Genomic DNA, 17,785 nt, shown 5'->3' on the forward strand with positions numbered 1-17,785 from the left:
ACACAGCTCCATCATCACAGTCTGCTCGCTCCACTTCCTGTCCTGCCGACGTAACCGGCGGCGAGATGTGACGGACGTCAACGGCCACGTGCGTCTCCTGCAGTCAAAGATCGTGTATCTCCCAAGTGTATCTCTCTTCCTTATTTTCCTATCTTTATTAGACTGATCTGGTTCTCTTTTAATTAACCCTGTGACTATATATGTATAACTACATTCGTGACATTTTCCCTGTAGTTTCTCTCTGAGTAGCACTGGTTGAACTGTCTGTCCTGGGACAACATGTCTATGTGGTGGAGGAGTCCAAGTACTTGACTGAAGACTAGTACAGAGTCTGTATACAAGAAGGGGATGAGCAGGCTCTGTTTACTAAGGAAGCCGAGATGCTTAATGTGTGCTGCAAAATGATTGAGAGTTTCTATCAGTCAGCTGTGGGGAGCAGAGTGTAGTTTTCTGTAGTTAGTCTGGCTCTGTGATTGGCAGCAAATTGTGCATTTTTGAAGCTGTGATAGAAAGGTGGACACTGAACAAACTGTTGTCCATAGTCTGTAGTCCTGACCACCCTCTGTGCCACTTGTACCTTCTTCAGTACTGGTGGAGCCTCAAGGACCTTCTATAAGGTGGTAGCACTAGGTTGTTAATGTTGTTATTAACAGTTATTTATATTGTATTATTATTATTATTATTATTATTATTATTATTATTATTATTATTATTATTATTATTATGACATGGAAACTAGTGAAAAATCATCAGATTAAGTGACTAATATACAGTATAAGTTTATAATTCTGTATGGAGGACCTGAGAAGCAACGTTCATGGCTGAAAAATGAGTCCTCCCGTGGTCGGCTGAGGCTGGCTCCAAAAGGAGTTAAATCCCCAAGTTCACAACATTAAGAAAACCGTCAGTATACACTGGATCATGAAAAAGATTATTATTATTGTTATCATTATTATATTGATGTGATTTACATTTAAATGTAAGGGTGTGGCTGCTTTCATTGACAGCTTCAGCCAACAGCTGCCAGAGAGGCCTCACCTCAGCTGAAGTCACTTAACTTGACCCCTTGACTGTCCACATTTCTCTTTTGGTGAGTGAAATTGTAGAAGTTTATATCTGTCAGATGCACTCAATACAGTTTGAAAATGCAGACGGCTAACTTTGCACTGCACTTTTTTTGTCTAAATATGGTCACTTCTGGTTCTAAAAGGAACAAACCCCACCTCCAAATGCAATGTCCAAAATCTGATAGGTGATGCCACAGTGGCTACGCCCATCTTTTTTTAAACAGTTGATGGACAGTTACCATGGAAATAAAGCATTAAATTATGATTTTATTATTTTATCTTCTTAGACAGCATTTTTAAAACATTCCATTCGTTATTTATATATTTAAAAATGTACTTTTTTAACCCATAGAAATTTAATATTGTTTTTGTACACCTTTTAAAATTAAACAATTTAGAGATAGATTATCTTTCACCCATCTATCCATTAATTTCATTACTTACAAATATATTAAACAGAAAAATAATGTGTAATCAATTCATTTATAGAAACTGAATTACTGAATTTTATAGAAACTGAATTACTGAATTTTATAGATAGATATACATCTTTATATAGAGAGAAAGATGGAGTTGGATGTGTGTGTGTGTGTGTGTGTGTGTGTGTGTGTGTGTGTGTGTGTGTGTGTGTGTGTGTGTGTGTGTGAGAGAGAGAGAGAGAGAGAAAGATCACATTTTAACCACTGGTACCTTATTATTTATTTATATTTTTTAAATTTAGAATTTTGTTCTCCTAATTAAAACTTGTGATAATGCTATTCTAGCTAAATATTCCATGGAAAGGTGGCTGTAAACACCATATTGACAAATAAACACAAATAAAGACTTATTGGGAAATTAGAAATTATTAGCAGACATATTGAATTTATAAACTGTATAGCTACAGTCAACTGAAATTGGGCTTCACTGTATTTTTATTATTCCCTAATTAAAAAGATCAATTTGTCACACATTTCAACACAAGGAGGCGCTGTTGTCTCAGCGACAAGGAAAAACGGAGTGAGTCGAACAGACGATGTTTATTTCCATCCATCTCTCATCTTGCCTTTTCAGATATATTAGCATTTTTATTTTTGTCTCTACAGCTTGTTTACAGCATCAGAAGCACTGCGTTTTATAGTGGTACACCACAGTAGACAAAAATACATCACCAAGACTACACCAGCATAGTCGATGCAAAAACAAAGGATAAAGAGAACATGTTTCAGATCAAAACTGCTTATCAAGATGATAATAACTAATGATATTAAATTTCTTATCCTTGAAATATAATAGGAGTACATGCATGCAGTACATATACAATCAAACATACTGGAAAGTATTGATGTAATGAATCAGCAAAGAAATGATGGTTCATACAAAACAAGTGCTCAACTAACAATGTATTTATACACATATATATCTGAGAGGAAAAGACCAGCAGATCCTCATAGAACAAAACCCTATCAAAATAAAAGTTGTAACTGAACTAAAATGCATTAATTTCTTCACTTTAATGAACTTTAAATGTGACGTTTATTTATTTATGCATTTTTTGTAGCTTTCTCTGTACACAGAGAAAGCTACAAAAAATGCATAAACTGACTGTATAGTATACTGTGATGGCTGAATTTATTCAGCAGCATCAGGCTCCTCTTCTCATTGAAATCCAGCTGTGGTGAATGTTTGGAAGGCTGCATTTTTCAAGTATTTTCTCCCTCTCTCGACTCTTGAAGGACTACCTGAAGGAGTGTCGGAAGTGCAAACTCCTTCTTTTCAGCTTTTCTGGGTTGTGGGAAGCCATGTGCGAAAATTCTCGGAAGATGTCAAGGTACGTGGCGTCTCCTGATGAACAAAAAGAGAAAACACAACAGGAAGTGACGATGAAAACCACAGCCCGAGACCCAAAGCTCTTTGAAGAGTCAAAACATCTTTCTAAATGAAAGTTAGGAAGGAAACAACAGAGGAGCCTTCTGAATGAAGGGCCGAGGCACCATGAAGCTTCCCCTCTTTCAACTTTCCAAATACTGAGCCTCTACTTTTCCTGTTGTCATGGTGACCGCTGAGCCCACCACCGCTACTACCACAACAAAAGCAACTCAAGTCTTTTGTGTCCGTGAGAGCTGCCAGGCTCAGAAAATTAAAAAGGGGATGAAAATTCCTGGTTTTCCCAGCTTGTTTCTGAGTCAGAGAGTTCAAGGCTCCTGGTATTTATGGAGGTTTCCTTTCCTCTATAGACATTCCTTATTGAGCTGGTTTTCCTATCTGTGTTTGGCCTTTGCTCTCAGAATATTTTACAAATGTTTGTTCCCACAGTCTTAAGAGAATTGAGGCAGTAGAAAGGATTTTGTTGCCTCTTTTTTTTTTCCTCGAATAATGAACAGAAGGATTTTTTAGTAGTACCACTTTATTAGGTACAGCTGTTAAGTTTCTTGTTCATGCAACTATCTATTCAGCCAATCACCTGGCAGCAACTCGGTGCATTTAGGCATCTAAAACCGGTCAAGATGACTTGCTGAACTTCAAACTGAGCATCACAATGAGGAAGAAAGATAATTTAAGACAGCGGTCCCCAACCTTTTTTGCGCTACGGACCGGTTTATGTCCAAAAATATTTCACGGACCGGCCTTTAAGGTGTCGCAAATTAGTACAACAAAATAAAACCAGTACCGGTACCAAAACAAAGAAGTTTTATTCATAACACATGGGAAAAGACCCAGGGAAACAGAGTTAATGATAAAAACAATAAAAACCCTGAAAACCATAAATTTCACACCCAAGCCCCAACTGTCGCGGCCCGGTACCAAACGACTCACGAACCAGTACCAGGACGCGATTTGGGGACCGCTGATTTAAGAGAGTTTGAATGTGGCATGGGTTGGTCTTAGTATTTCTTTGCTGACCTGTTGGGACTTTCCCAAACAGTTAGGCTATTTCTAGAGTTTACAGAGAATGGTCATAAAAAGAGAAAATATCGAGTTATCCATACTATTTGATTATTTTGCCTGCTGAATTAATACGTTTGCTCACTTACAAAGAAATGAACAGTCTCTCATTTTTATGGTCGTCTCATATTACTGAAGAGAAATTGAATATCAACCAAAAATCCCCCCCCAAAAAAAAAACCCACATTACATAGAAATTATAAATTTATTTGTTGGAATGGAAGAAACTGATTCTGTGGACTTAATGTCGCGACTTAATGAGTTGAGATCAGGAGTATCTGTTATTGATCGACTGTCTAATCAAATACTTAAATTATTCAATGATACACAATTCAGTTTATAACTTTTATATAATGTGTTGTTATTTTTATCTATCATACTGTTTAATGCACTAAACAGCCCCCCCCCTCCAAACACACACACACACACACACACACACACACACACACACACACACACACACACACACACACACACACGCCACTTCAAATATTAAATATATTAGTTATTTGCTTCATAGTTATGCTTTGTGGTAAAGTTAGTAAAGCAAGTGAAAGAAGAAATAAAGCACAGAAGAAAGAGAGAAGTTAGTGATTAGTCAGACCTTTTGTTTATTTTTTAGTATCATATTAGAAGACACAAAGAGGAAAACATAGGTAGAAGTTAGTGTTAACACACACAAGTACTGTAAATTCTGAGATGCATGTTTTTGTTTGTTTTTTTTTTGTTTTTTACAATATTACAATATTCAAAGAAATTGTACAGAAAACAGTCAAGAGACAGGAAAAAAGAAGTACAGGAAAGTTAGAAATGGCCTGTTAGAAGTTAAAGTGTTAATAGTTTTTGCGTTTATATACACAACAGTCACTGTAGACACACTGAGCTGTACAACACCTAATCCTTCAATGGCTTAATGCTTTGTCGACGACATCATTCATCTTGTAAAAACTGAGACCTTTTGGAGAGTGTTTTGGTGGTGTTGACACCACGTACTGCACAAAAAAGGAAAGGCTGAGAGACGGCATGTTTTCAAAGTGCGGAAATGAGCGAGCTACCCTTCCTGTCAATGTCATATCGTTTAAACAGTTTTACCTGGCAAATAAAAGAATGGGACTGTACAAAAATTATTAGGAAGGTTTGTGGAGTCAGAAAATAGTTGGCGGCAAAATAGTTTCTCCAACTAAATTTACTCAAAGGGGCTAAACCAGTAGCTGTAAGCATTGGGATATTACACTGTCTAAGCTTATCATAAGACTTTTTCTTTAGTGTCAATTACAAAATAACACCATTAGGCTGTAATGATGCTGAAATTCTTTCCAGTGGATAGCGTTTATATAAACTAATCTGGAAATCACAAACATCTCTACTATAATCATCTTTAGACAGTCCCAGATTGTTAAGATTCTCCATATAAAACTAAAATTGGTAAAAACATTTCTGCTCTCTAAAAGCTCTGCAAGCTTTCTTTGGTTTGAGCTAAACCCCAACAGTCTGAAGGGAGTCTGTCTGTATTTTTATGTAGGCTTTGGATAACACACTGTCGCTAACTGCAAGCTAGCAAGCGGATCAAACAAAAAGTGTTGAGCTGCCAGGTTCACTGTTCTTGTCACCCAGCCAACAGATGATTGCAGGAGAGGGTGTTCAGTCTGTTTGCATTAACTGATTTCTGCCATGGATGTCACCTCATGCACTGTTGTCGTGATTTGGTATTATATAATATGGATATTAACATTTTCCAACAATATTCAATGTTACATATTCACGTATACTGGGTACAGAACTTTAAAAATAAGCAACTGGGCTTCAGTGGACCTGGGCATCAGCCACCCATGCAATATAAACTAACAAACAATATAAGCCTAGGCGTGACACATCTGATTACCATAAACAAACATTTTAACATACAAATACTGTATATACAGTAACATGGTAGTTTAGAGTGACTTATCAAAAACCTTCCAGTGTAGTTTCTCCTAAAGAATAACTCCACCAACGAGTGATTTTTATATCATATTGGGAACATTAATATCGTTCTGTGTGGTTGTGGTGTTAATCCCCCCCCACCCAAAAAAAAAAAATCTATATCCAGCTTAAAAAAATACCATCTGCCTTGCTGTTAAGCATAATACAAAAAAATACTGATTATCTGTACTGAAATAGTCATTGCACTATGGCTCTGAGAGTCCTGTCATATATTAAAAAAAATTAAAAGTGCATCATTTTGCGTTTAATGAAAAATAAAAGCTTTACTTAATCAATCTTTTAATCACTACGCAGAAATAATTCTCACATCATTTTCTCTCCATTACAGTTATTGCAGCTTCACAGTTTCCCCTCATGAAGTTATTTAAATAAAGAGTTCCTCCACTATTTTATTCTTTTATTAAATAATGGGGGTTAATTTTTGAAAAATTGATTCAGTTAAAAACAAGTAGGAAAGAGAAACTGGCTGAACCCCCCTGCGGCTGTTTTTTTTTTTTTTTTTTTTTTTAATTATTACTGGTAAACAAACACATGCTGACTCCTGAAGGGTTTTTCCTCCTTTGGTTTCAATATTTATAAGATTTCTTTCATTTTAGTATATTTATAATTCAACCAATTTCCTATTACAGTGGCTCTTTACGCTATGCTAACTTTCAAAACATAGTTTTTCAGCATTTAAATAAAACTGCTGCCCCTAACAGCTATTTTGCTCCTGAACCATCTTCAGCTTGCTGGCTGACCTTAAAACTTTTATATCCATCAGCTTATTTGCATATGTGAGGCAGTGGATAGCATCCTGTGTACCATTTCACACTGTAGAGGTGCAAGTTTCTGGTTTGCTAATAAGATAAGAAGCTACCATATTAACGTCATAAGACCTGAACTCATCATGGCATGCATTTTTAATTTCTCTCTGCTATTTGGGCTGATTCGACCTGATGAATGTAAAAATAAAGAATTATCTTTTTACCTGATTTTGCTCTACAAGGGTCTGATATCCATATATGAGGACATTTGTTTTAAATTTTGATAGAACAGTGGCAATATAATGTCTTTGTAAGTGCATATCAGGCCCTTGTAGAGCAAAATTTAGTATAGTTAGTAGTTTTTAGTCTAGACAACCCAAAATGTGATGTCCACATATGTGGACATATGGGGACTGCAGGTCCAGGAGGTTAAAGTTATGGAAGTCTATGGAAGACATTGCTGTTGCTGTTGTACGTTCCTCACAACTTTATAGGCTCAAACTATAGTTTCAAGTAATACTGAGTAAAACTTGCATGCAGTTAATGTTGTACATGTTGGTCATTATTCAAACCATAAAACTCTATATATGACTTGTTGTCTTGACCTTGAATTGGGAATAATACCATAATGGTATTAGAAACCAAACGTTTATAACAATTAGATTGTGCATACAACAAGCTTGGGTTTGACAAGCAGATCAGATTTTCAGCTTTAAGTAGATGGCGACCATGTTTTCAATCTGCATGTGTGGAATTATGGGATTTATAGCAGTAAGTGCTGTTTGGAGTTCAAGTCCATAAGATAAAGCACAAGTCTAATGATCTCCATTTGGTAAAGTTTGGTTTCTGTGTACAACTTGTGGGATTTACACACTGACAACTGGAGACATCATATGTAAGTTGTTATTCTTACAGTAGTACATCCTAGTTCACTTTGAGGACACATGCATAGTTAGTGGTCTGTTAGTTTAAAGGTCAGCATTCACACTGTGATCACAAAATTTACATGACCGGCACCCTCACTGATAAGTCTTAAGATTTCACACGTTTTGCTGTGCTGTGCTTTGTTTTAAACAACTTCTAAATTCCTGGGAAATCTTTAAAAGAAAGTATAGTGTGTAAAGTTAGCATATACCAAAGAGCCACGTGACAGACAAATATACAGATATCCTCATCACTTTGATCAACATCATCATTTTTCCATGGCACACATCTCTAATACAACACCTCCATGTGTCTTGGGTAGTTTTGCCATGTCTACTAGAAAAAGTAAAGAGGCTTTTACTTCAGGAACCAGCCGTGTCTAAAACAGGGAATCCCACAAAATATACACCCCGACCACATGATGAAATGAAACCTAACTCTTTTGAGTTCTTTGGTTCAGAGCTCCCTGTATCCTCTGAAACCCTCAAAGTCCTAGATTGGTCCCAAATACTCTGCTGATGACATTATTTAAGGTCCACTCCTGGCCTCATAATAACTAATAGATTTCTAACGTTTCCCTGGCAGTGATTTCTCTGCCACACCTGGCCAATTTATTTCTGTTTTTGGTCCAAACTGACATCGTTAAAAGTAGATTAGGAACACTGAGTTGCTGTTAGAACCTGAGAAGGGAGCGGCCGGCTGCTAGGTTTGCGGAGAGAAACATGACAGATGTAGAGAAGAAGAAAATTGGGTAGTAAAAAGTCTTTCAGACGAACATGAAGCCTAAGATCCCCAAACATGTGTCTTCATGCATCTATTGGCACCCCCTACATTAGTTCAACCTGACCTGATTATTATGAAGCTGCTATATTGAGACAGATAAACTCCTGAATGCATTTCTTATACTGCTGCTCAGTGGGGCTGCTGATTGGGTATTGACCTGGCTGTCCAAAGGGTCCTTCTGACTCCCGCATCTCATCGTTCATCCGGGCAAGACGCAGCCTGAAGGAAAAAATGAGAAATCAAAAAGAGGATTTAGTTATTTGAAAAACACTTAATGGACTCTATAGTGCGTAAGTAAAACAACATACAGCGTGACTATATCTGCGTTGGCTTGCTGCACAGCTATACTCAGCGGATCCTGGCCATCTTCGTCACCATCGTTCTGTGTAGCTCCTCGTTTGAGGAATAAACACACCTGCCTGGAAAGACAAAAGAAAACAAGATCAATTATAACCAGAACTCAATGGTAATCATTTTTTAAAATATTTCAACCACAAGTTAGGTCACGTTTCTTTTACACTGGATGTATCTGTAAAAGTAAGGAAGGTTTAGTCTGTTTCCTTGTTGCAACCGGGGCCCACACAAAAACTAACCAAGGGCCGTGCTTTGAGAAGCCTGGCACTATTGGAGTGAAAATATGATTTATAGCCACTTTCAGTCAAACAATGGTTTTCCCGGGAGAACAACAAGCCTGAACTTCTCATAAAAGGAAAAGTCAATTCTTTTAAATCACTCATGCATGCCTTTTAAATAGGTTTCCTGCACGAGGCTCATTGTCCTGGACAAGCTTAGCATCACTCCAACAAAGCTCGCTTTACTAAACTGTAAACCATGTGTGAAGTGGTTAGAAATGCAGCAGGGAGAGTAAAACTCCTCATGACTCACCCCGTGTGTCCCAGATACGTGGCATGATGCAGGGGCCCCCTCCCTCTCGCGTCTCTTTGGTTGACGTCAGCAGCGTTCTGGAGCAGAAACTCACAGGCAATCAATGAACCCTAAAATAAAGCAGAAGTGAAAAGATGTTTACATTGGATTATGTCATAATCAGATTTTTTGTCTAATGAAAGACCGATGTGAGAAGTTTCCAGACCTCTTCGGTCGATTCACTCACCCCGATCACAGCCTGTATGAGGGGCGTTTTTCCTTCGTCTTCCTCGTTTACTAAATTGACATCAGCTCCATGAGCTAGCGCTGCAGCCATGACGGGGAGGTTACGAGCTTTCGAGGCTTTATAGAGCAGGGCTCCGGGATGAAGATCCCTTAGGTCCTCCAGGTCTGACGTCTCTGGCTCGGCCTCCAATTCAGCCTCTCCGCTCGAGTCCTCGGACACCTCACACTCTGAGGACAGCGTAACATAACTCAGCAACAGCATACAGACATAAAAGCAGCTCGTTACAGTTCATCCCCTGGACTCACCCTCCTCTGTGACGCTGTCCACTACTGAGCCAAACACCAGGATGTCTGTGCTGCCGTCTGTACTGCCTCCCAACCCGCTGTCGCTGCTCAGACCTGCCGGACCGGGAGGCGCCACAACATGGACACATTAGTCACAGCTGTCTCTTTCAGAGCAATTAGTGTCATTTTAATGGTGCAATAGTGAACACACAATCCAAGCTCTGTATTCCCATGCTTTAAAATGTGTGGTACAAAGGTGTGAGTGTCACAGTAGGGAGTTGCTTACTTCGAGGCCCAGATCCCGTATCAAAGTAGGAGAAGAGGGAGTCCAGCTCATCGGGACAGAACAGAGATTCTCGTCTGAACTTAGCAGCTGCTATGAGAGGAACAGAAAGAAAGCTTTTATATGGTGTCTAATTTGTATGAAAAACACTGGAAAACTACATCGCTAAGCTGCATTTCACCTGACATACCTGAGGAGAAGGTGGAGGGGGAGGTGTTTCCAGGCTCCTGTCGGTATCTCCGCCGTGTTTTGGGCACCGTCGTAGCGCTGTTGTGTCTTCGGCATTTCTTCACACTCCACCGCCGCTCCGACTTCCTCTCCCCGTTGATGAGTATCTCAGTGGAGCCCAGCTTCTTCAAGAATTTCTTCTCTACATATTTTGCCTTAATCCAGGCCTCTTTTTCTTGCCTGAACAAAACCACATGACATACGACTTTTGATGTTAGTGCCTCAAAGGTCACATGTTTATAGATCAGATTAGCTGCGCTTCATCAGTTCTCACCTTGAGCTGGATGGTAATGGTTTCTTAAGACCTTTTTCTTGGCAGGAGCCTTCATAGATGTGGTTGATGACGCTGTTTCCGAGTTCACACATCAACTACGAGGAAATATGACAATGATTAGGAACTTAAAGTAATAGTTTAGGAATTATATTGGGCTTTTTGCTAAAGGGTAGCTGAGATAACCCAGATCACTCCCTTGTCTTTTTGTAAAATATAAATGCTTGCTAGCTTAGCATAAAAACTAAAAAGGGAAACTGCTAGTTTATCTAAGCTAAACAATCTCACCGTTGGTTTAACATTTCTGTTTTTAAACTAATTAAACAAACATAAAGCTCGTATTGGTTTCAGAGAAACATTTTGATATACATTTTGTGTATTTTGAGTAGTTGCCTTTAGACCACAGTTAGGGCTATGCGATATGACCAAAATCTCATATCCCGATATAAGAATTCTATCATCCCGATAACGACATAAATCACAAAAATGTAACATTTTCTGTAAATTCTGTGAATCTCGGGCAGCTCGACTTGCGGGAAGTGTTTCCAGCTGCGCGTCATGTAGCTGGAGTCGAGTGTTTTAACAGATGCATGAAACTATACATTTTTAGACATAAGTTGTAAAGGCCGCCATTTTCTTTGTGAGTATTTATTACATGGCGTGCTGCGGGGAAAGCCTGTTCTAACGTTTGAGTCTAAGGTTTATTTTTTAGCACCTGTCGGCTCTTTTTTGCTTCTCATCCGTAAATAATCTGCTCTTTCACGTGATTCAGTTTATTTTGAAAAGTCTCAACAGTATCTTGAGCTTTATTGTGAAAGGTTTATGTGGTACATAAACAAGCGGACACGCGATGCTGTTACCGTCGTTGTTGCTAACGACAACGCATAAAAACAGGCGCTAATCCGTCTGTAGTGTGGTTATATTAAATCTAAGAGAAAGAGAGAACTTTAAGAAATTAATATAGTCACTACAGTGACCATCAAAACAATGAAAAAATATTGCCGTAAACAGTTTATTTTGAAACAAACGATAGCGTAAAATGAAACGATAGACGTTTTTATATCGTCATCCGATACATATCGTTCTATCGAACAACCACAGTTAATATAATTTTAAATTTTTCTGTAATTTCTTAATGAATTTCAACTTTTGCCTAAATATTATGAACCAAACTGGAGTTTCCAGTTTGTTTCATATTATTTAGTTATAATAGTTTTTATTTGTTTTAGTGTTAGTGACATAGAAGCCTTTTTTTTTTTTTTTACATTGATACATTATATACAATATAAAGTGGGTTATTTTATAACAACGTATTATGTTACGATATAAATACTTAAGTAATGGTCATGTAGATATCACATTCTCAAGAAACATGTTCATAAATGGTTTTGAAGATCAAAACAATTCCTGTATTTTTCTCTGTTTTAGATCATTTTATCAGTGCAAACTATCCTTTACTTTTATAAAAGTCTTATTATTGTTTTTATTTCAGTTAATTCAGTGTTTTTAAATCATTTTTTCCAAATAAGGTGTTCATTTTAGCTGGTTACAAGGATACTGCTTTGGAAAAAGCCAAACAAATAGGTTCCTCTTTAGTCTGACTTACTATCATATCTTATATTTTTAATGTTTATGGAGGTGTGCATGCACGACGGTCTGTTTGTCTGTTTGAACAGGTACACTCGTGTTTTAATGTGGGATTTCATCCAAACTGTGAAGCCTTTTGTCACAGTAGGTTTTAACAAGTGCTATAAGACAGTGATATCCATTTTTCATCTTCAGGTTATTCTAGTAATGTGTTAAAAACTGCCCCATGGCTGTTTAGCTGAGACTAATTGTACCTTTAATAATTCTGGTTCCCACGAGTCCAGCGTGAGTGAGCGCACCTTTGAGCAGTGAACTCCAAGACTCCTGCAAGAGAAACATATTCAGAGTCCAGAGATGTGCTGTTGATGTTCTGTAGTCAAACTGTTTAGTGCTTAAAGGGGAAGAATTTCACTTTGTTAGGACTGTAAAGCAGCAGATGGCGTCCAGCTCGACAAAACAAAAAGCAGTTTATATTCTTCTAATATGAAAAGATGCACCATGGCGTTGTGTGGTGACCTGATTTGAATCCCGGGCTCCTAATGTCATGCAAATCACTGTCTGGTATCTAGGCAACTGTTGCACGTTAGAAAAAAACTGCACTGAGCTACAAGAGGCCACGTCTGATCTCTCTGTGAGAAGAACAGTCCAAAGGAGGAGCATGAATATTCAACAGGTGGGCACACACGCATTCAGGGACGGGATTTGAGATTACATAAGCAGTGAAAATTGTGGCTGCAAAATAAACAAAACTCCTAAGGGATCAGACGCCTGAAAACGACCCTCAATGACGCCACAGTGTGATGGAATGAAACAAAAGTGCAAAGGAAGTGTCTTTCTGCAAACATGGTGCCTCCATTCAGCAGCATTACATCATATCCAGCACTGAATTCAGCTATTCAATGACTTATCACTCTGTGAAAACTCTCACTCAAGGCACGACTGATCCAATAAGCAGTGTCCTGCACTTTAATCTGTCAGCAGCGTGTGTGGCAGAACGTGCTCTCCCAACTTTAGCAGGCTGCTGGCACCTCTTCCTGTCCTCAGAGCCAGCAGCCGCCACACAGCACGAGGCAGGTTTAGAGGAAGCGCTCAGATTCTTTAAGTCCACCCTAAAGATGCTTATCGTGCTTAATTGTGCAGTTTGACATTGAGAGGCTGTTTTCACACTCTTCTTCTGTTGGGAAGTCAATATGACTATGATGACCTTCCCTTTAACGTGACACTGGCAGACTCCAATGCTAAGCTAAAAGTGACAACCTACGGAAAATATGACAAAAACAACCCAGGACTGTGGAGCTGCTGGAATACTATCAGACAAGAATGAGTCAAGGTTCCTCTTCCAGAGGACTCAGTTCCCACGTGTTTATAGACTGTAGTTAAAAGAAGAGGAGATGGTATAGTATAGTAAACATGGCCCTGTCCAAACTTTTCTGAGAATAATGCAGGCGTTTTTTCTACCTGTGGATGCCGGAGCACTCGATGCACAGCAGGATGCCGAGGTTGATTGAGGCCCAGCGAGGGTCGGCCTGACCGCAGTCGCAGCACTGCTCGTTCCCCGGCAGACACTGGATCCGCTGCAGGATGGTCTCGCCCCGGGCGCTGCGCTCCCGTGGCTCACTGGCTGAATCGATGCTGCTTGTGGATGGAGAGGCTGTTCTGTCCAGATGCTACAAACAAATGCTATCAGTTAGGACGGAATTTCATTCAATTTTAGTGAAACAAAGTATTATTTGTTATAAATTGAGAGGAAGTATGTGGAGTTGTGTCGATGTGAATTAAACTTTACAGATTAAACAAATGAGATAAAACGTTAAGTTTAAATATCCTAATAGGAACATCTGCTACGACTGGACTATTTTTTTATAACAGGTATTTTAGTCTAGGGCATTGCAGCATAATTTATTAACTGATCATAGAGCAACTGTGGGTGTTAGATAAATAGATTATAGTGGAATAAAAAGTACCATATTTGAATTAAAACATGGAAAAACATCCCATAAACAAGCATTTTTTCCCATTAATTTTGACTCACCTCTATGTAGTACGTGTCTGGGCTCTCTCTGTAGGCTGAAGCGATGCTAGCTTGAACAGCCTGAATCCACAAATGTCTTAACTTCTCAGACTCAGCCTGAAGCATACAGCTCCTGAAAGACGCCCACATTATATTCATGAATCAGAAAAAGGATTGTTGTAATATTTATGATTACCTAAAGCACAGATTAAGAAAGAATAAAGTAAAGCAAGCCACCTCCTGATGCTGTACCTGCACAGCAGTGATTTGAACAAAGCAGTCAATATTTAATTTATTTTTTTATGTGAGTTTAAATTTAGAGATACTTAGTAAATTGAAACTTTGTGATAAGTAACTTTAAAATTTGAGATATGGCCTGAATTCCTGTATTTATGACTGAGGTAGGATCTAGACCCTTGATGACCCTAAACTGGATGGATAGGATTGATTGTTGTGCAATCATTTTCTCTTTCAGCTATAAAAGTCTCACATAGATGCGTGCTAATTTTGGCTAAGATTATTACCAAGGAACAACTTCTGATGGGAAAATTCTAATCCCAATATGATGACTTCTGGCTCTAAAAAAACAACATGGTGGCAGCTAAATTACTATGTTGTGGCTTGAAAATGCAAAACGCAGAAATCAATGGGTCACTTTGCTACAGTCTATGATTATTACTAGACAAATAAACATGACACAGACACACTTTGACTTGGTGGCGTCTCTAGAGGAAAAGTTACAGGATCACCATAGTCAGACCACAGTGATCTGAGCCATTGATCCCAGTATGGTCACCAGTTTATCATTATCATGGCATCGTGCTTATTTACTTGGAGGGGGAGACGACTTCAAAGCAGAACCTCCTCTCGATGTCCTCGCATGGTTTAACAGAGCATAGCCGGAGGTCCTCCACTACCACCGTCAGAGAATCCTGCAAACACAAAAACATCTTCTCATTCCTGATATCATCAACACAGAAAACAGCCATTTTCCTTCTAGAATATACATTTTTCCTGACCAGCTGTTGGCTCCCCCTGAGGGTACACTGAGACCCGAGAGGTTAAGCATTCAGGCTAAAACAGACAGAGCAGTTTTTATTTTATGTTTATTAATCTCTGACCTGCTTAACATGCATAATTCAATGTAGATCACCATAAACAGCACTACTAAATTCTCACAAGCCACATCATCCCTAAAGAAAGCTGACATGGACTAAAGTGGACTTACCTTGAGCTTCTTCTGATAGACCAGCTGACTGTTTTGTATGGAGAACCACCGTCTAGACAGAGGGAGAGAAATAAAAACATTTGAAATGGGATGCATCACATCATCACAACCTTTTTAAGGTATTTTACTCTTTATTAGTAGTATTATAAAGTTTCTAAAGTAGGTCACCTCCTCTGTTTTTTGGATTATGTTTGGAATAACTGACTAAAATCACGGAGCCAAACAAATCTCCTGTTTTATAAAGAGATTCTCTAAGCCTTAAGAGATACAGGACCTTGACATATGGTTAAAAGCTCTGATCCCAGAGAACAAACCTTTGAGCTTCGGCTGGCTCCATCAAAGTTTGGTTGGCTGCTCTAACATATTCATCCCTCTATATTAATAAAATCTTAATAACACCATGAATTCACCTTTAACAGCTTCTGTCTCTCCTAATCTATCCTTTGCTTAGGAGAAAGAGTCAAGCAAGCCTCCAGCAGGTCCTGGTGATGTATTGACGTCACAGTTTGCGTGATTAATGCATTATGCATAGCATGAGCTAGAACTGGTCCCCACTGAGGACTCGGTTAAATGCAGAGAACACATTTCCCTACATTAATAAAAGATAACATAAAACATTTACCATGTATTTATTTACAAATGTATTAACTATGACTATGCATCTAGTCTAGAATAATTTTTTTGTTCCTTCTGCTTCAGGTTTTGCATTAAGAAACTCTTTAATGGCCCATCTATGTTAAAGGAAGGTAATAAAAATGTATCTTCAAGGCTCTTTCTGACTGGAAATTCAAGATTTTATCCTCTTTAATTGAATCTGAGATTTTACTTTATAAAGACAATTCATTATATTTTCTAAATTATGTAATTAAAATGAACTACTAATAAATTCTAGTCCTATTAGTAAATAGGAATTTTCTTTATTTCTACTTAACCTTTTTCCTTCATGTAGTTCCTGCCTATTATGAAGTATTCTATTGAGCAATATATACTGAGCCTGCTTATTAATGCCATTTGTTTGGTTGTGTTTATTGTTTCGTCCATAACTACTCGTTTTTAAGATATTTTCCTAACTATTTTCTTTACTCGTCATTTCACCAAATTATTACTAGTACTTTCGATAAGTTTGTCATTTTTGTGACTTAAAATATTCCCTTTAAAACTTCACTCGGTTTTCAGAGTACCGGGGTTACCCTGGTAACCAAACTTTTCTTTATTGCGTGACATATTGTATAATGAAAGTAAAACTGCTTTGTCAGATCTCTTTGAAAAGGAGATGAGGCTTACGTAGCATAAATGTTTGTGTGGATTTTTGTAGTTACCTGTTCCAGGTCTTAAACGCATTGCTGGCCCTCTTGAACAGGTAGCCCTCCATCACCACACCATTAGGAGCATCCACGTTAAACTCCACCTTCGATTCGTCATAGGAAAAGTCCTGAAGGAGAAGAAGGGCAAAATAAATCCTGTCTGTCACAGATGGAAGCCAAAGGCCTATTTACTGCTGGCAGGGTGTCGTTTTAACCTGTTAATGGCCAAATGAGGAAAACCAAAAATTTTTCTGTAGTGAAGAGGCTGCATCTGAGGTATTCCTCAAATACCAGCATACATACTGTATATAAACCATCTGAATCATCATAACTCGTGTGATGTAGAAATGGTCACATGTGAAGCTGCATGCCTACTAACTCTGTGGCACATTGGGAACAGATGTGACTGTGATGCAGATTATTACATAAACACAGTGATTCATGTGAAATTCGCCTTCAGCCTCTTTCATGACTGCCTTTACCGCTGGCCAATGGAAAACAAAAGCAAGCAGGTATGCAGGGGTGAAGGCCAAGTCGAGGCCCTGAAGGGTTGCAGGAAGAAATCATTTAAACTTCAGTGTTTTGGTAACCTACATTCTTAAAAGTAATTTCATATGCAGCAGGACAGAATATTAACTTATCCAGTATTAAATTTCAGCTTTGCATGCATGCAGCCCGGAGAAAATAGCAGACCTAAGCGTCCCAGCAGAGCGGGTTTTAGGCTGTTTCTTGTTCAAATGTAGAGAACACATGAGCGTTTCTGCTGACGCGACCCTTCAAACTACTCTGCTGTTTCATAACAATGGGGGATATGCACACCATTAGCTTCTTGCTGCTTGTTTAAATAATAGAACAACTTGCTGCATTACACACGTCCCCATTTTGAATATATACACATGAATGAATTCCAGAGCAGAGACAGGGACTTTGAGCGGAGTAACCAACAACTCATGGAGGCTCATAGGAAACAAAAAAACAAACAAATGCACTTGAAAACTTAAAAATGAGTCATTTATAATCATTTTGTACGCACCTCCTGCCTAAGCTTCA

At 38.5% G+C, this 17,785-nt stretch overlaps 1 protein-coding gene across 1 annotated transcript in view; it reads right to left on the reverse strand.

The window, feature by feature from the left end:
* Positions 1-2,655: 2,655 nt before the first annotated feature.
* Positions 2,656-17,785, reverse strand: part of LOC146611299 (arf-GAP with coiled-coil, ANK repeat and PH domain-containing protein 3-like) — a 71,135-nt gene continuing 56,005 nt past the window's right edge. Inside the window, exons 11-25 of the mRNA XM_085343771.1 lie at positions 16,751-16,863; positions 15,432-15,483; positions 15,035-15,135; positions 14,225-14,336; positions 13,651-13,859; positions 12,447-12,516; positions 10,609-10,703; positions 10,297-10,514; positions 10,110-10,199; positions 9,845-9,937; positions 9,540-9,766; positions 9,314-9,423; positions 8,737-8,847; positions 8,586-8,647; positions 2,656-2,891 (exon numbers count right to left, since the gene is read on the reverse strand). Coding sequence (XP_085199897.1) covers positions 2,785-2,891; positions 8,586-8,647; positions 8,737-8,847; positions 9,314-9,423; positions 9,540-9,766; positions 9,845-9,937; positions 10,110-10,199; positions 10,297-10,514; positions 10,609-10,703; positions 12,447-12,516; positions 13,651-13,859; positions 14,225-14,336; positions 15,035-15,135; positions 15,432-15,483; positions 16,751-16,863 — 1,770 coding nt within the window. The 3' untranslated portion in view covers positions 2,656-2,784. The remainder of the gene's footprint in view (positions 2,892-8,585; positions 8,648-8,736; positions 8,848-9,313; positions 9,424-9,539; positions 9,767-9,844; positions 9,938-10,109; positions 10,200-10,296; positions 10,515-10,608; positions 10,704-12,446; positions 12,517-13,650; positions 13,860-14,224; positions 14,337-15,034; positions 15,136-15,431; positions 15,484-16,750; positions 16,864-17,785) is intronic.

Source organism: Diplotaxodon limnothrissa, linkage group LG20 (assembly GCF_057381915.1).
Source record: "Diplotaxodon limnothrissa isolate DT_005_m linkage group LG20, D_limnothrissa_male_GT1.1, whole genome shotgun sequence".
NCBI classification, from domain to species: Eukaryota; Metazoa; Chordata; class Actinopteri; order Cichliformes; family Cichlidae; genus Diplotaxodon; species Diplotaxodon limnothrissa.